Source organism: Vespula vulgaris, chromosome 3 (assembly GCF_905475345.1).
Source record: "Vespula vulgaris chromosome 3, iyVesVulg1.1, whole genome shotgun sequence".
NCBI classification, from domain to species: domain Eukaryota; kingdom Metazoa; phylum Arthropoda; class Insecta; order Hymenoptera; family Vespidae; genus Vespula; species Vespula vulgaris.
The window spans coordinates 7,701,033-7,724,320 of NC_066588.1; the positions used below are offsets into that span (position 1 = coordinate 7,701,033).

Here is a 23,288-nt window from a genome sequence, read left to right on the forward strand (position 1 = left end):
AGATTATAATCGTTATTGTTAAATATCAATGTGTTATCGTACTTAATTGACCGATTTAATTCTGATTTCATGCGAATGTACTTGACTTGTCGAAAGATTGATCAATGATCAATCTCCCGTCTACTTGCTATTGAAGCGAAACACGCGACGAGATTTTAAACAAGATATTCACTTTCCCGATTTAAAACAATTCAATGGACGTTTCAATCCTCTGAAAGCTCACTTTCAGTCACGGTTTACACTGTCTGTACCTGTATTATGCCAGCACTGATTAACATCACAAAATAGATCATTCCAATTAGATCCGCTTTGTACTTCGTTCAAACTGTTACAGCACAGATGCAGATTATTTCTTTCTCACAAACAGAGCATGAAAAGAAAAGAACAAGAAAAGACGTAGGGTTACAGTTTTAATTGAGAACAAAATTTTCTTTCTTTTACTTTTCAAATATCGTCAAGATTCAGAATTAAATCGATCAATCTATCAAAATTTTAATTATCTATTAAATTGTTCTAAATCACTGATATTAAAGCATTTTCAATTTTTTTTTTTATATAAATTGAATTTCTTATACAAAGAAATTTTTTTTATTAAAAAAAAGACATTTATTATTATTGTTATTATTATTATTATTTTTTTTTTAATAAGAAACGCGTATGTCACATAATTGGTTGCAGAACTTTTATTAATACTAATAAATTGTCGATTTATTGTCAATTTCACATCCACGAAGCACATACGTAACACTTTGCATAAATTTTTTATTATTTCATCTTGTTTATCACCACATCACTTGTGTACATTGCTCGAAGATTTGCCTCTAACTTATAGCAAAGGACCACTTCTCTCGATTGGCAATCGACTGACCAACCAGCCGTCTTAAATATCATCGTAAAATCACAAGCTGACTTACTCGGAAAACATACCCCAATCACCATCGTTCCTCACGGCCTTTCAGAATGAAATACTTTTACTCTTTTTCATTTACATTAACATAATTGTTATAAAGAAAATTTTCTAAGTAAATTAAATTTTACTACGGAACGAAAATGAACGTATTAAGCGATCTTCTGGTATTCTTTCATTAATTATTCATTTTACTAGAGAGATAATTGTTATTCTTGTTTTTATATAACATTAATTGTCTATACACATTTATGATCTATAATGATCAATTTATATACATAAATATATGAAAAAAATGATATTCCGATATCTAAAAATCTATTCATTCGATTTCTCATTTATTCATATAAAAATTATAATTTCGTTTCCATGGAGAAGTAGTTTTTATTTTATTAAAAAAAATTAATAGATAAATCGTCTTCAAAAATAAAAAATTATGCACTAACAATCAGTAAAATTATTACTTATATTAAAATGAAAAAATGTTAAATTTCTTCAATACTTTACTACTTGTACGTACGAAATTCAATCGGCAGGTTCAAAATATCGAACTGAGGCGTTTAGTATATCGTCGAGAACTTATATAGCTCAGTTGGTCCTTTTTTTAACAGCTCATCGATCAATCAGTATAATAACGAAGTGATTTACATAAAGATATTTCGTTAATGTATGTTTCTCGCGTTCGAATTTTGGTTGCGCAATAACGTTACTCTTTTTTGTAATCATTTCTGGTCTTGGGTGTGCCTATCGTCATCATCATCAGCATCACCATCATCATTATCATTATCACCACTCTTTCTAATGAGAGTAGAAAATAAAACGATCGTACTCCGGGTGAATACTGAATGAATTTGCATATCTATGTGAAACGTACGTTTAGAAACTTTTTACTCTTCATTAATATTATCGGAACGTAACCGAGAAACGCTTTCACTATAAAAGGATTAAAAAGTGTTGTACGTTTTTATATATACGACAAAAAAAAAAGCAGAATTGTTGGTATTCACATTGTTAGTAATTATAAAAAATATTATTTTCGATTGCTGACGATCATGTTAAAAGTAAACTTATGATATAACTCATTCGAAAGTTCAAAGCATAGCAATGAATGAATCCGCATCGTGGAATGCAAATCAATCTTCTACTCTCAAGTGGCATTGAACTAAAAATATAAATATACTAGTGGGTAAGTCTTCTTTATCTTTATCCATAATTCCATTTCTACGTAAAACATTTTATTTAATTACAATTTTAATTATATATTATTATCTTACGAAACAGATTTCATTAGCATTATTTTTATATTTTTAATTATTATTTTAAACAATATAGATAGGACTTGTTGGCACTTCGATTACTATAATACATACATACACAGATACGCACACGCATACACATACACACATATATATAATATAATACATAAAATAAATAAAAATATACACAAATGTTTTGAACGTTCGTGTCTTGCTTAAATTAAATTAAATTAAATATAAAGCAAATCAGCACCGCGAGTTCATTTATAAAAAAGAAAAAATAAAAATAATTTTTTCGTTTGTATTCGAATCGAATTTACTTATGATTTAAAAAAAACTGTATCCCACCGGTTGATGGTTAAAAATCACTTTTGGAATAACCGGTAATGTTGTATGAGTAGACCATAGATAATGGGATGACCACTGTTGATGATGTAGTCTATGATTCTCGCGGTGCCATAATTTTCATGTTGGAAAAGTTACTGGCCCATGAGCATGTGTAACAGAATCACATTTGGTGCCACGAACTAATTCATCGACGAATCCAGCCAGAATACGGAAATTAGTCTCATTTGAATGCAAAGTTCCTGTCATGAATCTTTGAAACGATGACGTCAATATCCAGATCTCTTCTCGATTTTTTTTCGAATATTTCAACTGAAAATGACAATATTTTACAATAAATAATAAATATAATTTCATAGATGTTACATAAATGACAAAAATATTTCGAATGAAAGTGAAAAAACAAACACACATACCTTCATACCAGAAGGAAATTGTAGATTTTCTCGATCGAATAGAATGTTCTCGATGTTCTTGTTACCATATTCAGGATATTTTTTACTATTCCAGCAGGCAAGCGATATCTCGGACAAAAGACCAAAGAAAAGGACGCCATCTTCGTTCATTGCTTCGGCTGCTGATTGCGATTGTCTTTCTAATGCAAATGGTTTGAAAGATCTCGGTGTTGCCTCGGAATTGTGAACGAAGATGGAATAATTTCTACAATTCATACAATAATATAAACATTGTTTAAGATTTACGATCAACTTGAACAATCAAATCTACCTTATGGTCGACGTGGCTACCCAAGATTCAACTTTGCTGGCTAAAGAATGAAAATAAAGAATTCTGTCACCGTCTGATCTGATAGGACCCAAAGCTAAAGCGAATATACCATCCATAAGATCGAAGGTGTCGCCATTTATATTAAAAGTTCCATAAGATGGATAAGGATAGAAAAGTTTGTTCTCGATCTTCCAAGATCTATTATAACGATAATCATAAACGAGTAAGCCAAAACCAGTCACATCAGCGATATAGACGAACGTGTTACGACATTTATCATTGGTATCACGAATATCCACGACAGGTGTAACGAAAAGGGAAGTGTCCTTGAACTGATCACGTGGAAATTTGTACTGATGAATCAATCTGTTATTGATCAAGGAAAATACGTGCAGTTGAGGCCGACAAATTTGACGATCACCGACCTTCCCTGTATCGAGTACCCATAATCTGTTGCATTTATCAATCTATGAAAAAGAAGAGAGAATATATTAAGTTGAGCGAGTTTAGAACTATTATGGAATCATATCATATCACTATGATTATATCAGTTAGCAAATAATTACCGCCACTCTGAAGACACTAGTGATAACGTTGCAATCACCCTCTTTATTCCATTCCCAGCTAGGATATGGTGCAATTATAGGATTTCCTTCTGGCGTGACGTCATCGGTAACGTAACCAAAGGTTGCTGGTATTCCCTTTATAAATCTTGGTATCGTCACGAAAACGATCGATCCTTGTCGCTCTGTATAATTAATTAACTCCTTTAATGAACTTTATAAGTTTCGATAAGAAATATATGATTTTTGCTGGAAAATGGTAATTTACATATGTAATTTACATATGTATCTATCTATTTAATTTAATCTAATGTCTATCTAATACATATCTAACTAATATATATATTTTCAAAAATATCATATATATATATTATTTGTTATATAGACATGTTATATATATCATCTATATATCATCACAAAAAAGAAATAGATATATATATTTTTTTTTTCAAAGAAAATGTTTTTCTCAAAAGATTGTTTTTTTCAAAGAAAAAAAATATATCGAATTTTCTAATTCCATGAAGTGATTAGAAAGCGTTAAACTTTGACTAACGTTTCTGGCACGCGACCAATCATTTATTATTATTTTTTTTCGATTAACGAGAAAGTACACTACCGTGATATGAGCACATATTCGATATGATCGATGGATTTCACCGCGAAAGAAATTAGCTTTCAACTAACGAGATTATTGACTCGACCAGCTGTCGTACTTTGTCATTACAATGCAACTTCCGTGCCAATGAAAGAAAATCACTCTCTTGACCATTCGTATTCCAATGACATTGTTTCTCTCTCTCTCTCTCTCTCTCTCTCTTTCTCTTTCTCATTCATTAATTATTGTCGTACATTGACACAGATCTTATATGTGAAAAAGAGAAAGAAATAGTATTGATAATTTCATACAATACAGTCGCCTACTTATCATCATAGTTTTCCAATGTCCATTACTTTTATGTAAAGAAAATATATGCGAGATAATTATGTTCCCGTCTTATTCTATTCATAAAATTATTATTAATTATATTGGACTTGAATCTCTATATAATAATAATAATAATAATAATAATAATAATAATAATAATAATAATAATAATAATAATAATAATAATAGCAGTAATAATAGAGTAATCAACTTTCGAAAGAACGACGATGAAATCGAGTATAAGAACTGTCATTGGAAATTCCGAGATAAATATCACTCTCTCTCTCTCTCTCTTTCTCTCTCTCTCTCTCTCTCTCTCTCTCTCTCTCTCTCTCTCTCTCTCTCTCTCTCTCTCTCTCTCTCCCTTTCTCTCTTTCTCATTTTTCTTCTGTTATCGTTATTTTGATGATTTTTACGGAAGAAAAAGGAAATAATGAAATGCGAATTAATATAATGTTTTTCTTTAGAACCTCCATAATAAAAGTCCACGTCTATAGGTACCGGTGCCCCTGGTATGAAAGTGCCCTGTTTTATTGCTGTCGCTCTCGCACGATCACTCGGAAATGCAAACTCCAATGCTTTCCAGGAATAAATAATTTTCATTTTATTGTTAAGCTCGCAGTTGCATATCACTGAACAGCTCAGCACTGCGACAAAGCAGAATATCCAACGGATCATTTTTGTTGTTCTGAAAAAAAAAGAAAACCTTAAAAAGAACTTTAAAAAAATAAGAAAAAAATATTATGGCGATGTAATTATTATTTTTTTATCACGAAAACGAAAGCGCTATCTGCGCATAACAAAGATAGTTATTCTTTACGATGTCATTATTGCTATTTGCAGTAGAATATTTTTTCGTTTAACTTTATATCTCTTCCTTGTTGTTGTCTGTTTGAAATATTTATCGTATATATCTTTGTAATTACTTATTATTTTGCGCGTGAGAAATTCATGAAATTTGATTATCCGAGGTATTTCAATAGATAGAAATCTTCGTAAAATGACGTTGATGGTGATGATGACATCACATGTAAAATACACTTACAATTATATTAAAACGTAGCTCACGTCTAACGAAGATGGTTTGTCAATTTCTATTACTACGCACATCGAAAGAACGTCGTATATATGTTCGTAATCGGTACGAACCGGTAACTTTAAGAACGTCTCCCCTACTCTTTCTTATTCATTTCTCCCTCTTTACTACACCGATAATAAACCGAAGGAAAATTATACGTACATACTTACTGATGATGAATGGATTTTAGATATAAAAGTGATATGAAAACCTTGTAAAAAAAAAGAAAGAAAGAAAGAAAGAACGATGTTATGTAAACTTATTCAAGTTTATCAACGGAAGGATGTTCGGTTTATCAAATACAAATAGTATAAGTGGGGAAACGTTTTGTTGGAAGAATTTATTAAAACGAGATAAGAAATCTAAACGATATGATTTTAAATTTAATACTTGTGTTAATAATCTTTATAGACCTTGACACATAAATGTTAATTGTTAATAGAATACTTTAGTTTCCAGTTAGGAAATCCTCAAAAGATAACGAAACATAATTATTTAAGCAATTATGTATATATATACTTATATGCCGGAAAAAAATATTTACTCTGTTGATAAACAATTTCCTCGACGAAGTTAAGAATGATATACGCTTAACAGATTTAAGATATATATCTGTTGTCTGGCTAATCTTCACAGAAATGTAAAATAAGATTGTTTATTGAGCTTCTTAAGACAGTCCTAGATATCAAAAACAATATAATAGTGTTCTTCTTTTTCAAGATAGAAACTTTAATAAATATTATCTATTCGTTTAGTGTTTACTTCTTTTTCTTGTTCAAGGTAGAAACTTTAATAAATTTTATCTATTCGTTTAGTGTCAATTTATCGTTGAATTACGTGTAAAATAAATAAGAAAAAAAAAAAAAGAAAAAAAAAGACGAAGTCAAAAGGAAAATATAATAAATTAGAATCTTTACTCACTTGTTAATTATTATGAAACTGAAGTTTCATAATCCTTCGAAATAGCTTTTTACTTGGTCACTAATTATTCCGGATAATATATTTTTCCTTTCGTATTTTTTTTCACCTTTCTTTTCTTTGTAATGTCTTTTTATCCCTTAGTAATTTACGCAACTTTTTACATAGATGGAAAAGCCGAAGAAATTGTATTTACGTCAATACTCCCTGCTTACGTTAGTAAAGTAATTTCGCTTGAAGTATTATCATTTTCGTTTTACTGAGAGAATCACAATTTTCTGAAGAATGATTGGAATTTTATCTTAAAATATAAGCAGAAAGGAAGAAAGAAAGGAAGGGTGAGACTCGACGAACGATCCGGACGATATCACGGTCGAGGACCGACTGAAGGATAGTAAGATTTCTCACAACGGTCGATGTTTCTTTTTGTATTCACACACTCTAAGAGCTTAATATTTTTCATTGAGATCAATATATTTTCATTGATTTATTCTTTCGTTATTGTTCTTGTTATCGTTATTCTTTCAGTCTAATCAATTCTTTGAACTCAACATAAAATCTCATTGAATGATCTCGCCTTTCGAAAGCATGTTAGAGATCGTTTAAATCGATTTGATTCTCTTTTTGTATGTATATATTTTTTAACGTAAAGAAACGATCAAGATCTCGATTCAGATCTTCGATTCCATTGGACGTTTTTTCAAAATGACAATCCTCTGATTTTATATAAATATATATATTTATCTATACCTTGATCAAGGTACACTTGTCTACAACTTACGCTTAGATTTTCTAGGACGAATTGCATCATGTTTAATTAATTTACATACACATAATTTACATACATGTTTAATTAATTTTAATGCCCATGACCGAAACAAAATCTCGAAGTCCGGTTTATATAAATAAATGAAAAAAATTTTTCTTTGGAACACTAACGATTGTTTTATTAAGTATTACCGTTTGCGATAGCAAAGCGACAATGTAATTTGAATGTTCTCTTGTTGGGACTGTTGTGCAATTCTAAGCTAGTCGTTTGGTCTTTCGTGCTCATGTACTTCCATAGAGAATATTTCTATCTTAGCATAAATTTGCATAAATAAGTATATCATTTCATAGTCCCTTTACTTTTACACGATTCAATATATTTTGAAATGATCGTTTTCTTTTTTCTTTTTCTTGTGGGAGTTTGGAATTAGTCATCTTTATTTTTTTTGCTATTGCCATTTTACTTAAGTATCCATTACCGTGTCATTATTGTGTTATCAACAATAAAATTAGTATTATTAATGTATGTCTTTAAAACATTTATCTTCGAACATTTCTCATTAATCACAATTATGACCGTTCCTCTCTATCCTATCATTTCCGACTGTCGTCATAAAAAAATAATCAGAGAAAACATACGTGATCGATACAATGAAGTATAACAAAGATACCGACATTTTGTTTCATACTTCAAATTCATTTTGTTAGATTATTTTTGTGACATCGACGTGTTTTTTATTTAAATCTCAGTTCATGATTTTACGACTCTGTAAAAAGAGTTATAAAAATCTGTTGGCTTGAAATGCGCATAAAAAAAAAACGTTCAATTTTGTTTTCTATTCCTTTCATTTCATTGGATTTTATAAATGAAGTTTAATTATTTGATAAATATAAAAGATACATACCAACGAAATCATTCTCGAATGGCCTTGAACTTACTGAGGAAATAAAGGAATTAAAAACCTGTTTGTCGAACGGTCAAAACCAGAAATCTGTGCATCTGGCGATATATTGTCGATTTGTGACTATTTTTTCGAAATAAATTCAGTTGAATATACATTTTTAGGAAATATTTGCTGTTGAATGTTAAAAATATGTATTTAATACAATGATTGATCGTATATACAGAGCAATATGACTGGTTGCCATCATATAGGCGCTTCAACATTTTCTTACCAACTCTCGACCTTCATTTAACACTTTATAGCTTTTAATATACGTCTTATATCAAATGTATAATAAATTGTTTTATTATCAACTAAATCTATGATAAATACTCTATCGATCATCAGTAAATAGCTTTAACCCGGATTAATTTTCTTAAATAATACATTGTTTTAAATTATATGAAATTATACAAAAAGAGAATAAAAAGAATACAAAAATGTACATTACATTACATCTTACTCTACTTACTGATCTCCAATGTAATCTCCGCGAATTAAAATTTACAAAATCTATTTTAATTATCTATTTTAATTCAAAGAGAATTTATCAAGCGAAACATTTAACTTAAGTTATGATTTTGGAAAATATTTAAACAATTTTTTCTAGAAACTTCAATGAATCATTTCCGTACACTTAAAAACCGACTGTGTTGTTGTACAAAATATGCGAGAAATGTGGATCGATATATTGGTAAAGCGGTATATTTTTTGATAGATTGTTTTCAGGGACGATTCTCATGATACGAATATTGATCTCTTGAGAACTCGCTCTTCGATTGAAAAATTTATGGAATCTGGTTGACAAGACCCAGATTCGACCATGGTCACGTTCGGTCCATCTCAGTTCGGCGGTGAATTGCAATTTTTCCGGGTTGTACGCGACGATTCTAAAAAAAAATATTTTTGTTTGTTTGGATGAAACAGTTTAAGATGAAACATCATTTCGAAACAACATTTCATTTGGAGTATCAAACCAGATTGATATTAAAACGATCTAAAAAGATCGACAGATCTACCTTTGATTATTCGTTTGAGGTTGCCAATTAGCAATAGCTGTTTCCGTAAGGGGCGAGAAAAAAATCGAGTCGTCGAGAGGATTCACTGCCAATGGAAGACCTTGACTAGATTTTCTGCCAATTAAGGTCACTGGAAGTTGTTGTCCAAAGGGAAGTGGACCGGCTTGAAGTGCCGACGTTGGTACACCGAAAAGACGATCGGTGGCGAGAGGTTGGTAGTATACCATACCGAGTCTTGGAGAGAAAGCTAATCCCACGATACCGTCTGGGAGTTCAAAGGTCTCATCACCGATCTATTAAGATAGAGATAACGATCAAAAAGTCATCGACGTGATCGGGCAGATCACTTATTGTTCATACAAATCACCTGATAAATAGTATAATCTGGATTAGGAAACATCGAAGCATGAAGCACTCTCCAACTTGTATTATTGGCACCATCAAAAACTTGGAGTCCTAAAGAAATCATTTGCAATTAATATCAATCGTTATTTTATTCATTCTGAAATATTTTATTCAAACGATAATTTTAACCTGGTCCAGCCGTATCACTTATATAGACGAATACGTCATCACAAGAAGTTGATCTACTATCGTCAATTATAAGATTAGTCAGTAAAGTGTTTGTCCTTAAAACCTGTAGATATAATAAAAATGAATTAATTAGCTTTCTAAAATTGTTGTTCAACCTGTTTCCAACTTGTACTTTGAATTATACAATTATACTTGACTTTTCTAATACAAGATTTTTTTTTATTATCAAAAATCCAGAAAATTTTTTATTCTATGCAGCAACTTCATTAGAATAACAGATCATTGAACCAACCTCTCGGGGAAAAGTGTATTGCCTGACAAGTGTATCCGTGTGAAGATCAAAGACAAGTAATTTCGGTGGACAAACCGGTCTAAAATCATCGATCGACGTCATGACACCACTGTCGGCGACCCATAATCTGTTACATCTGTCGAGTCTTGTCCTATAGACGGATATCAGCTGAGAACAATTAAATTCTCCTTTTCCAGCGCTATGCCATTCCCACGAAGGATAAGGTTGAAGTTTTGGACTGCTACCCAATGGAACGTTTCTTGGAATATAAGTAAGAGTAGCTGGAACACCTTGACGTAGTCGTGGGAAGCTGATGAAAATTCTTTTCCAAGAGACTTCGATGCCTGTAGGTACAATGTTTTCTGGACGATATCTTCCACGGAAATCAGGATCGTATGGTAATACGAAATCTATGAACGACCATTGCATTAGAGTCTCCAAACTCTCAGCATCAACGTTGAAATCGAATGATCCTGCGAGGAGAATCAATGGAAAAAGGAACCTACGAAAAATTTTTATGTGATCAATGAAGTAAAAATTATTTTATAATTTATGCGCTATATACAATATGTCGATTATAATATTTATCTGATCAAATAAATGTATGTTTTATTTTTAAAAATATACTCAAATTTTATGCGATTTAGATATAAAACGATTTGTTCGGTTGAACAGCTGTTAAAGTATACAAGGACACAACGCGAAAGCACGAGTCGCTTTTTGTGAAGTCTACCGTTCACTTGACATTCATTCACCTCACCAGAATTTATTGATCAAGTGGAAGGTATTCTTATTTCTTGTTATGTATACGACATTACAGACAGAATCGATTAAACGTGCAATGACGTTTTCATTGATTAAGAAAGGTTACTGATTTCCATCGAAAAAAGATATCATTTTTATTGGCATGCAATTTTCTTCCTAATATTGATGAAAGAAAATCATGAAACTCTAATTTTCAAACGTCGAAATTACACTTTCTTTCTCTTTCCTTTCTTCTTTTCTTTCTCTCTCTTGTTCTCTTTCTCTCTATCAATTTTCTGATATACTAGTTTCAGGAATCGATCTGTTCTAACTTTCTTTCATTCAATGTGCATAAATCTCACGTAGGTACTGTTTGCGAAATGAAACTTCCTGGAAATTTTGTAATGCAAAACAATGCAGGTGAACAATTTACTATTCACAGAAAAGGGATTGTTAAGTCATTTTGACTTGAGATCAGATTCCATTGTTTCTTGTCATTTCTGTCCTTAATTTTTCATTGTCCTTTTTTGTTTCATTAATGACAATTTTTTTGATTTATTAATATCTACGATAATATAGATATGTAAATTTAAATATTTTAACCTATATTCTATGTACATCATACTTTTATCATAATTTTCTTTAATTTCATAATAAAGATATACACATATATACAGGGTGATTATAGTGCCGAAATAATTAGCAATAATTTCAGAGTTTGTAATTTCATGAATTATTAAAGAATTTCGATTATATGTTTTTTTTTTTTCTAATCAATAACGCAAATTGAACTTTGAACATGGTCTTTACGTTTAATACAAGCTTCAAGACACTTCTTAAAGCTTTTTGAAAGTTTTCGATGATGCTCGCACACTTTTCCACGGTTATTTAACGCAAAGCCTTTTTTAAAGCCTTTCTAAATTGTTTCGCTGTAATGTATTTTGAATAACATTGAGATTAGAAAAGTTTGATGGCAAAATATTTTTATCAAAAATTTCCAGAAACATACTGCTTCTATTAAATATAAAAGTGGTTATTTACAACATGTGTTATAAAATATAGTTTCTTGTTTGTATTATTAATTAATAAAAAGAAAAAATAATTAAAATTCATTGATAATGATCGTGTAATTAAAAAAAAAGAGGTTATAAGCTCCGAAGTTATTATCAATTATTTCAGATTATCTAGTATATACGTATGTGTTTACAATTAAATTCACTTGAAACAACTGAAACATTTTATCATCAAATTATATCTTTCGAATTGATTGTGCTTGCATCTGAATAACAGTAAAGTATAATTATAACGTAACGACTTGTGTGCACGTTGAAACGTATTTTATTAGTAAAATGTTGCGTTATACGATCTCGTATCGAAAGACACAAGATATCTTTTTTTTTAGATGAAATGTTAAAATTATCAGACGATCATGCGAACAAAGACAGATTGACAAATGGCTTTCATTGAATCTAATTGAATGCATTGTGAACTTCGATAGCCCTGATCGAGAACGACAACTTAGAAATGCACGCAAGAGATGTAGGTATATACATACATACATATATATATATATCAAGAAACCTTAGTAGTCAAATGCCAAGGGTAAGTGGCGTGAAAAAGTTATTGTCATTTATCATTGATTCGACGTTCAACTAATTAAATGATTACGTTAATATATTTTCAGAAATTGCAAATTTATTTTCTCGATATAATTTCTGCAATTTATTAATGATCGAAAATCACACACATCCTATCGAACAAAATAATAAAAATTCACAAAAATATTTATATATTTAAAATTGTTTATCTAACATTTTTATGTTATTACCTCATTTTGAAAAATTGTTACCCGCCAAATTATAATGATCGTAAGATATTACTTATGATCGATAATATGTAACTATTAAAAAGATGTTTTCATTAGAACGATCGCGAAGGAACTGCGTTACTTTGCGAACGAACATGAGGTCCCACTGGCCGAACACAGACTGATCTAATTTCCGAGTGGTGTCGACTTAAAACTTAGCCTCCTACGAGAGACAGGAGACAAGTCTCTAGCTAGAGAGAGCATAGATCGCGGAACAGACGTATTGTGTAACAGAGATGGTGTGTGTGTGTGTTAATGTGTATATACGTATATGTGTATATGTTATTTAAGGGGCAGGAACGCCTCCACGATATATATCGATCGATTTTACTAAAGTTCGCCATACCAATATCAGGTAGTGTATATATATCGCACCGTTTTACTTTTACATAATGAAGGAATGTAAGTATGTTTTTCAAAAATAACAAATAAAGAAATATTTTGTATTCAAATATTTATAGTATTACATGTTATTATATGTATATTTAATATATATTATATATAATAACATTAAAAAATATATATCTCATAAAATAATACATGTAATAATAGATATAATGTTTATAATATAATTTCATGTAACATATACTGTCATATGTATTATATACTATAATATATTACATATAATAATATGTAATGTAATGTAGAGAATACAATGTAGAAAATAATGTTATTATATACGACAATATTTATGATATTAAATTACATATATATAAAATATTTTCTCAACTAAACAAACATATAACTACGTTGATATATTAAATTAAATTTTTTTCAAGTATCACAACTTTAAAGATCTTACAAAAATGATATGTTATACTATATACGATCGAAAGATTGATTTTAATTGAAAACATTTCTCATTGAACCAATATCCTTACTCTTACGTTCATAATGCTTGAAATTACTCGGAAAAAACATACTACATCATAAGACACTTGATTTAGTATAATAATCATTAATTTTATCCACACATACGACGCTTACATTGTATTTGAGCATCGATGCATTAACTCGAACAATACAGTTCAACGAAATTGCTGAAGTTTAATTAATTTTTACGGTACTTATACACACACACACACACACACATATGTAAGTATATAAATATGATTTAATCTTATTATAGACAATATCGTATTGATCAAGAAATTTATCAAAAATTTATCAAAATTATCTCTTAATTCAAATCTGGAATTTAAAAGAATAAAAAATAAAAAATCTAAAGTGATACATTAAAGATAAAATATTTTTAAGAAAGAATGTATAAAAAGAAATGTCCTTACGAAATCAAAAACCGGATACGATAATGATCACCTATGTTACTACTAATTATCATGCTACGTACAATCGATACATGTTTACACACGTTACGGTATATTGTCTTCTAAATATTCTATACTAGTACTTATATGTTCATATATACATGCTCATATCAACATGATCGAGAAAACTCATGACTCGACATATAACGTTAGTTGGTCTGGCCGATTTCGAAGTCAGTTAACTCGTATCGTTACGAAACGATATCTTTACACTGCTTATAGAAATAAATTGTCGATTCTTATTAAATAAATTGTCCTAAGTTAGTTTATATAACATTTATAGGTACAGCCAAAAATGTATATATACATATATATATATATATATATATATATATAATGATACATAAAGGATAGGGCGCGGTCCTACTATAATAGTTCTATAGAACTTTCGATCGCGACTTGATCAAGGACATCCACATAGTCTTTCCTGTTACGATACCTTTATAATTCCGTTAAATCTTTCTCTCTCTCTCTTTGTCTCTCTCTCTCTCTCTCTAGAGAAGAGAGAGAGGAAGAGAGAATAATCGTGAATATAACAAGACAATCGTTAAAAATTCATAAAGTAAATTCACATAGAGATATAAACAAGAAGTATATAAGATAGTAGTCACGATTTTTACTAAGAAAAAAAAATAAGTACATATACGGATTTAACTATTCCCTTTTGACTTGTGATCGATCAAATCGTTTTAAAGTCAATATAAGAATGCACGTGAAAGAAAGCAAAAAAAGAAAGCTGAACTGAAAATAGATATTCGTATAATAGATAGTATATGAATAGATACGTTATAAACGGAATAATGATTAGAAACTAATCGATGTTATAATACGGAATGGTGAACGTTAGTTAATAAGTTCTGTGAAACAAATGAAAGTTTTACTGACGCTTGACGTACGGTAATGACTGATAAAATATGGTATATTAATTCAGTTGTCTTATTAATTAACACTAACCGTACCAGGCTCGGTCAAATGGCCGATTCAAAATTTAATTATGAATTGTACATTTTTTTATTATTTCTTTCGTTCATCATCAACTTTCTGAAAATTCTTAGATTCTCTGATTAATCAATTTCTCTGAATTGCTCAAGCTAGCGAAATCAGCAAAAGACAAAATGGAATGTTTTTCAACAGCACTGTATAAATCAAATACTTGTACTTTAACAATTTATAAATTCAGACCAAGCGAACAACTTACAATATTAAGTTTGAAGCATAAAAGTGTAAAAATCAATAGAAAGATAATCGATAAAAAGCGAATATCTGAGACAGTGGTGTATTATTATAAAACTAAATTCGTTGTCGATATTATGGAAAATTTTATAGGTGGTCTATACAAATTTTTTTCAACATCCTTGATTTAGCCGGTATCGATGCATTTATAAGGAAATAACTGGACAAAATATATCCATACAAAAATTTCTACTACAAATAGAAGAAGAGCTTGCCAAAGACTATCACGAATTTCTCCAAAAAGAAAAGAAAAAAGTACAAGGAACATCAAGTGATTAATGTAATATTTCGCATTCGCGAAAAACATGCCAGATACGATTTTTCAAAGAAAATAAAACAATTAAATCTTGTATGATCTGTAAAAAAATATATCTGTTGTAAATGTATGAAGGAGAATCCTATCACCTGCAAAAAATGCAATTAAAAAATTAAAACCATTCTTCATTTATTTCTAAGTAAAATAAACATTGTCTCTATGATCTCTTTGTGTTATTTATGATACGTATAAAGATAAAAATGTATGAGTGTTTGTCTTATTATTATTATTTAGATGTTACGTTGTTACGTTATAAATGACCGATTACTATAAGAATAGGTACATGTAAAAAATTGGTACGATTAGTGTTAAATCATTTCTATTTTATTCTTTTTTTTATTGTTGTTGTAGTTTTTAAATTTTAAACATCGAAGCTTTTCACGTAAGTTCGCTATAAAGAATTCAAGTTGTTTTTTTTTTCTTTAGTTTTGCATCTCATTTCACTCAACGATAAATAACGCATGCGTGTGTCGGTCGATTCGGTGGAAAGTTCGAGCGAACTCGGTGAAGCATGCAACAGTAACATTGTCTGGAATAGTAGAAATTCCAAACAGGATAGTTGCTTTTAATACTCCTCCCTGTTTGAGAAGTAGTATCGATTAACTTTTGCAAGAGACATCAATTTCCATAACGGAAATATAATCATTTCGACGGTATTCGTTCGAAAGAATTTTTTATTAAATAAGAAATCATCAAGAACGTATAATTATATATTTACATATGTATGTATGTTTATATATACGTTTTTCCGCATATTGCGTGAGTCAAATTAATTACGATCTTAACTAATTATATTCCAAAATTCGATCGCTGCTTTTTTTTCAAATATCGCTATTAGTGACCCTTATTATGAATCTAAAAATATAAATCTAAAAGTAATGATAATAGTTAATATATAAAAAGAGTTTCTTTTAATTGATTAGCACTTTATTCGAGTAATATGAAATATAGTAGTAGTACATTTTAATTCATTGAAATAAACTACTAAGATCATTAAAAATATTTTTAATAATTATGCGAATTCACAATACATTTTACATTGATTTTGCAAAAAGAAGAAATTCATTCCTTTTCTTTCTGTTCTACTTTCCCTTTTTATACGATATAGTACCGAATGATGTAAATGTGATTACTATCGCACATTGCCGGACAGTAAACAATTTATTGCCTCATTATAGATTCGGTAAAGAGAAAAGTGGATAGAGTAGAAAGGGCTTTGAGTTTTTCCGTTTACGTTACAACTAATACTGCACGATTTTGCTTTCAAGAGATTTTTTTTATCTTCGTAGAAGTAATTGATATATTTATTTCTACGATAAAAAGTATTTATTAAGATTGCATGAGCTAAAAACAAAACAATTAAATAAAAATCATTCATTGAGTTGTTATATGTTAAAGACAAAATACTTCTATTAAATATAAAATTAAATAAACAATGGAAACTTTGATATAAAAAGAACACTTTTACATTTCGTTTCTGATGGAAAGTTCCAGCATGCGTAATACTTCGTCTATCGTAAATAAAATAATTCAAAGAACATGATAATTATTTCTTTTTTCAATATCTAATTTAATATCTGAAAATAGTCAATATAAGTGTGGTACGTAAAAATTACAAAATGTTAATCAACCGTTTCAAAATAGCAGAATATTATTTTTTATCACGTTTCATGTAATAATTGCATTAAAGTTATATAAAAGCAGTATATGTGATCGATTAAAGGTTAATTGACACCCTTATTGCGCCAGAGTTGCGTCAGGATGTTATGTCACTAACGTATAATATAGGTATATACATATACATTTTTCAAACTAGTTAAAAGTTAAATGCTCCTTTTGATCAAACGCGTTCGAATAGTTCTATAATACTGCGTATTCTGCGTTACGCTATTACCATTAACTATCTTATTCTAATGACAAATAATGACGTTATAGTAACAAACTAGTAGCTCGTAACAGGACGTATTATAAAAAAGAAGACAATTATTTTTAATGGCTCGATGAAAAGTATTTCTAATAATACTTTTCGAGGTTAATGAATTCCGTTTCTTATTATTCAATCTATTATTATCCTATAAATTCATTCATAGAAACGATTGAAAAATTGATATTTCAAGCAGTAAGGCTACGTGCGCACTGTGTTCGTCTTATACAAGATTGATGTAAGACGAAAAAATCAGGCAATCCAATTCGATGGTCAAACTTGGCGACTGGAATTTGTCAATATCGTAATATTTAGTTTTAATGGCTAATTTACATACAGGAGGGATGGAGAGACAGTCCCTTGGGCCCCTTCGAAGCTATATTAGTCAGTGTCTGGTTTTCAAGAAAATTTTTTTTACTCCAAATACGTGAATTTAATTCAATAGTTACGACTATTAATGAGTCGCCTGTGTTCTTCTAGCTGCCACAACCAAATACGTACGCACTAATATATTCTCTTGAATTTACTAGACACCAACGACTGGTTGACATTGCGTATACACTCTAAATGTAATTAACTTTGACTTAGTAACTGAATACTAGTGCGTACTTTTTTATATCAAGTCGGATTATTTTCAAGAACTAAACTTTGTTACGAGTATCAGTTTTCAGCGAAAGTAATATACTCTAATAAAGTTGTCATTTATTTGACACTTTCTATTGGAAATTCGATGATTATAAAATCACATTTTTTCTCATACGATATCTTCGAAAGTTAACTTTTACTTATTCTTATGAAATGTTATATATCTAATAGAATTTTAAATATATCTAACAACGTATCTAATGTCATTGCTAGAAATTCAAAAGTATAATATTTCTCGTGTGAATGCACCTTTACTTCTTAGGAGTGGCTTTAACAACAGAGAAAGTTCACTGCATTTCTAAATCGTTTGCGTAGATCATGATTAATCCCAACTAAAGTAAGTACGTGTGAGCATTCGGATGTAAAGCTTTATTCCTTTATGTATCAATAAATAATAGATCAAATCTAATAGTTAAGCGGATCTCGGGTGTTATCATATAAAATCAGTACGATTCAATCTTATAGTCGTATTTTATTTTTTTTTCGTTTTTCTTTTTTGTCTTGTTTTAAAATATATTTTACATAATATTAAGAGCTTGATCGGCTCCGCATCCAACGGTACCTTGTATGTAATCTGGGAAGTTAGATTCCAATACACGCATACTACCTCTTTTATAATCAGGAATAACTTGAGTTGCCAGAGAACAAGCGGTACTGCTGTAAACCTTTTGGAAATTCTCAGGTTGGAAAGCAGTAGTCGTGTCCCATCTTTGAACGATAGGTTCGCCTTCGTATCTGAAGAATAAAGCATTGCCATTGTCCGTGCCTAGAATTACTAACCGTTTAGGCTTAAGTCCAAGATCTTGAATTTTGTCGTTCGCTGAACCGTTACGAAGATATTCCGTCTTGATGGAGAACATACGGCTGCCTGATAAATAAGTAAACAGGAGGCAGGTACTACCGTCGGAATGACGGATAAGAGCCAAGTATAATACATCTCTTCGAGCAGAGCCTGTAGTTACAGTTTTGGGTAGTACGAATCTATATCCACGACCAGACGTAACATCGTAAACCAAGATTGCTCTCGTTGCAGCATCCGACACGTAGATAAGAACACGTCCATCTGGACTGTAATCAGCAACGACGTATTGAAGTCGAGAAGAAGATGTAGTTAGACCGTCAAGTTCAATCGTCTTCACGAGCTGCAAACGATAATAAAACATATTTCAATATCTGTCTTTACAGATCTCGATCGAAAGTGAATGAAAATGGATCGTGTCTTTTGATTAGGTGTCAAGATAAAGAGAAGAGATCGGAGATTAATCGTTCCAATAATTTTCTTTGCGTTAGATTTAGAAACAAAAATGATTTAGTAACGTTATATAGCGATCAGTGTAAAATATCTCGTTTCTCGTCTTGATATCGCATAATTTGTTGCATGCTTTCTGCTATAAGGTATATATAAAAACTTTCACAGCACTTGTTATGCTGTCGTAAAAGATAGAAATGTTGTTGGAATAGAAAGATAAATTATTAGATCTTACCTTGCCTGTTTTCACGTTGAATGCAACAACTTTTGGCGGAGATATACGTACAGATTCCTCCAACGTATGGATTACTCCCGTATCCAAGACCCAGAGAATATCTTGAGGATCTAAGAAAAGATCTACGACATTTTGCAATGATTTCAATGAACCTTCCTCTTGAACAGACCAACATGGAAAAGCATAAAGATTCGCTTGACAGTTTCTATCATTGAGAGAGACTCTAGCCAAAGTTGCTGGAACACCAGGCTTATATCTTTAACAAAGATCAATCAAATATTTCAAATGATACTTTAGGAATATGGAAATATAAAATATTAAACATTTTATTATATTTTACCTTGGTAGAGCCAAATAAGCATCATCCATGAAAATTGCAGCTCTCGTTGCGATCACGTTTTTTGAGATGTAGCGACCACTGTTCTTGAACATACTCTTCGTAGTTGTACAAGGCCACTCAAATGATCCACCAACCCACTGGACGTTATGATTATCATATTGTTCCACATCGTTTGCGGTGGCAAAGACGATGAAGATTGAAAGCGCCACCGTAAATTTGAATAACATAATTATTTAATCTTATTACTAATTCTTCAGGACTATCTCTCTCTTTCTCTCTCTTTCTCTCTCTTTCTCTTCCTTTTCGATCGAACCGTGATAATGAACTGAGAGATATTCAGGGTTATGCCATTTATATACTTCGGTGATTGACAACAATGCTGACATTGTGAAATTATTCATTTTTAAGAAATGTTTGTTGTCCATTTGTTCTTTCATACCGGAATTAAACCGATTTTGGATTTAACTAATTATAAAAATTGTATTTTTTTCATCGTTAATAATATTGTATAATTAAAATTAAAGAAGAAGATAGATGAAGAAGTAATAATAACTAAAACAAGTGAATAATGTTCTAGAAGCCCCTCTTTTTTATCTACATCGATTATAACTTCCTGAAATTTTTACTTCCGTATTGTACGGAAAAAGCAAAGAATCAACAATATGTTGAATTTTAACAAATTTAAACAAATGTGAAATATTTGATTATAAAATTAGGACTTCCTTTTCTTTGCTAACTTCCTTCCACCAATTTCCTGAATCCTTGACATCTCTTACGTTACTCGTTAAAAATATTTTGAAAAAATCATAACATTCATCATTAACATCTGTAAATATCAAATAATACGGACGTTGCAAGATGTATGTCGAAATAATGAGAGCAAAGAAAAAAATTCGATGTTTACGCTACTACGTGACATATATATATATCAACGACACGATGGATATTACATTCGCATATTTGTAAGACATCGTGAATATTCGTAAAGAATAAAATTCTCATAAGTTCTCGTTCGTTTTAGTTATTATTTGTCAATTTGTAGAAAATAAGAAAAGTATAGATTTTGTTTTGAGAGAGAGAGAGAGAGAGAGAGAGAGAGAGAGAAAGAGAGGGAAAAAGAGAGAGATCAACGAAGTATTTTTTCTGTATATTCAAGACAAGAATCAAGATGAAGAGGCTCCTAAGGAGCATAGTCTGTCTAACAATTCTAGCAGTAAGCTTTTCAACGGGTATTGTCGACAAACAGTTGTTACCAGAATTATCATTCACTCTCAATGGACACAGTCTTGAGTGGCCTTGTCAAAGTACGAAAAATATCTACGAGACAAGTGGTCGTTACGTGGCTAGAAATGTAATATCAACAAGGATGCAAATTTACAAGGACGATGCGATCCTAGCTCTACCACGTTACAAACCTGGTGTACCATTCACCTTAGGAGCCGTATCTTTGAGAAGTAAAACCTGCTCACCAATGATTTTGCCGTTTCCTTGTTGGGCGATACAAGAAGAAGGTAATTGTGAAGCTCTGCAAAGTGCCATTGACATTGTACTCGACATTCAAGATATTCTTTGGGTTCTTGATACTGGTATCGTTAACACGATGACTCAACCGGTTAGAAGATGTCCTGCTAAAGTAGTTGGAATTAATGTTAAAACTGGCAAGGTATGTACTCGATAACTTTTTTATTTCATCAAATAGATCCCATCTTGATTGAATATATGTGTATGAAATTGTTAGAATATAAATTATTACTACGATCGCATATCAAATGGTATCTTGAATATTCAATTCTTCTTCTTTTTCTTCTTAGGTGGTTAAAATTATTGACTTAAGTCAATTAGTACTTCCATTATCTCATCTTCAATATATGCTCGTTGACTATGCGGAAGATGGCCAAGTTTACATATATATTTCTGATGCAATAAACAGAGCTATCATCATTTATAACGTCACAGCAGATCGTGGAAACAGAGTGATTCTACCAAATACTGTGTCTGCCGGTTTAGATAAGCCCGACGTGTTGTACATGACACTTGTTCGAAAATCTGACGGTACATCCGTCGTATATTTCACGTACTTAGGATCTAGCAGACTTTTCGGTATTAGAGCTGCTAATTTGAGAAGTGGTGATCTAAATGGATCAATCGAAGAAGTTGGTTTAAAACATCAGAAAATTGTTCTACTTGGTAGTGACAATGGACCGGCCATTTTCTTCCGGAACAAAGGTATAGATTTGTATATATATATATTTATTATATATATTATATATTTATATATATTTATAATATATAAAATTTGTTGACTCTCTCTCTCTCTCTCTCTCTCTCTCTCTCTATATATATATATATATATATATATATATATATATATATATACATATATAATATTTTAAATATCATTTTTAGGTGAATCCGATATTTATATGTGGAATACTGAAACACCGTTCATACAAGAGAACTTCCTTTTAGTACAAAAAGAAGGTGATTGTCGATTATCGACACAAGTTGTACCGGGTTACAAAAAACTTATGTGGACCATCGAAAGTAACTTCCAGGATTATATATTGAACACAGTGAGCTGTTCAGGTGCGACAGTTTCTATTCATCCTTTAATGAACTCCTGCGATGAATAAATATATTGACCGGACAATAAAATGAACTACAATGGAATATACGATTCTCGATCAAATAAATCGTAGTTTCAACACAACGAACATCGTTTGCTTTCGAAGAAAAGCTAATCGTCATCAGTTTTCCTGCTTAGGAGAAAAATGATAATTTATGTACAAATAAAATGATTATGTGCCATATAATTTTCCTCAAATTTTTACATACAACTGTAACCTGATTTATTATATAATATAGATAATTATAGTTGATTAAAAATAAAAGTAGAATTGAGAATGCTTACGAAAGGAACATTATGAAAAGAAATAATATCAATTGATTTATTCCAACAATTTTTTTGTTTTTTGCAAAAATAATTATGTAATAAGTCTGTTCTATAATAATTATTTTATTTATTTTATTTTTCTCTGTTTATACTTCATATTTATATCTCTGACGGACGGGCAAAAGAATATAAGTCAAATTTATATCTAATTTCTGTTTTTCTCTGCTTTTTAACCTGCGATT

General features: G+C 30.4%; 4 protein-coding genes across 6 annotated transcripts; 1 reads left to right on the forward strand and 3 right to left on the reverse strand.

Annotated features, from left to right (window-relative positions):
- Positions 1 to 2,120: 2,120 nt before the first annotated feature.
- On the reverse strand, positions 2,121 to 7,106 carry LOC127062113 (protein yellow-like). Of its 2 annotated transcripts, none has more exons than XM_050989800.1 (6): positions 6,722 to 7,106; positions 5,193 to 5,410; positions 3,801 to 3,982; positions 3,235 to 3,701; positions 2,925 to 3,168; positions 2,121 to 2,820 (listed from the first exon to the last, which is right to left on the reverse strand). In XM_050989800.1, the coding sequence occupies exons 2-6, from the start codon at positions 5,398 to 5,400 to the stop codon at positions 2,629 to 2,631; spliced, it is 1,293 nt and encodes a 430-aa protein (XP_050845757.1). In that variant the 5' UTR covers positions 5,401 to 5,410; positions 6,722 to 7,106; the 3' UTR covers positions 2,121 to 2,628. The 2 variants fall into 2 exon arrangements, with proteins under 2 accessions (XP_050845757.1, XP_050845756.1); XM_050989799.1 differs by lacking the exon at positions 6,722 to 7,106 and adding an exon at positions 5,768 to 5,921.
- Positions 7,107 to 8,570: 1,464 nt separating this feature from the next.
- Positions 8,571 to 13,016, reverse strand: LOC127062114 (protein yellow). The gene is made up of 6 exons (XM_050989802.1): positions 12,848 to 13,016; positions 10,276 to 10,777; positions 9,984 to 10,086; positions 9,817 to 9,905; positions 9,450 to 9,742; positions 8,571 to 9,320 (listed from the first exon to the last, which is right to left on the reverse strand). The coding sequence occupies exons 1-6, from the start codon at positions 12,850 to 12,852 to the stop codon at positions 9,068 to 9,070; spliced, it is 1,245 nt and encodes a 414-aa protein (XP_050845759.1). The 5' UTR covers positions 12,853 to 13,016; the 3' UTR covers positions 8,571 to 9,067.
- A 4,804-nt stretch (positions 13,017 to 17,820) lies between these two features.
- LOC127062117 (protein yellow-like) lies at positions 17,821 to 21,754 on the reverse strand. Of its 2 annotated transcripts, XM_050989809.1 has the most exons (4): positions 21,623 to 21,754; positions 20,154 to 20,290; positions 19,814 to 20,069; positions 17,821 to 19,471 (listed from the first exon to the last, which is right to left on the reverse strand). In XM_050989809.1, exons 2-4 carry the CDS (start codon positions 20,243 to 20,245, stop codon positions 18,848 to 18,850), a joined length of 972 nt encoding a protein of 323 aa, XP_050845766.1. In that variant the 5' UTR covers positions 20,246 to 20,290; positions 21,623 to 21,754; the 3' UTR covers positions 17,821 to 18,847. The 2 variants fall into 2 exon arrangements, with proteins under 2 accessions (XP_050845766.1, XP_050845765.1); XM_050989808.1 differs by lacking the exon at positions 21,623 to 21,754 and having other exon boundaries at positions 20,154 to 21,192.
- LOC127062116 (major royal jelly protein 1) lies at positions 21,228 to 22,966 on the forward strand. The gene is made up of 3 exons (XM_050989807.1): positions 21,228 to 21,816; positions 21,965 to 22,379; positions 22,560 to 22,966. The coding sequence occupies exons 1-3, from the start codon at positions 21,322 to 21,324 to the stop codon at positions 22,784 to 22,786; spliced, it is 1,137 nt and encodes a 378-aa protein (XP_050845764.1). The 5' UTR covers positions 21,228 to 21,321; the 3' UTR covers positions 22,787 to 22,966.
- Positions 22,967 to 23,288: the final 322 nt, after the last annotated feature.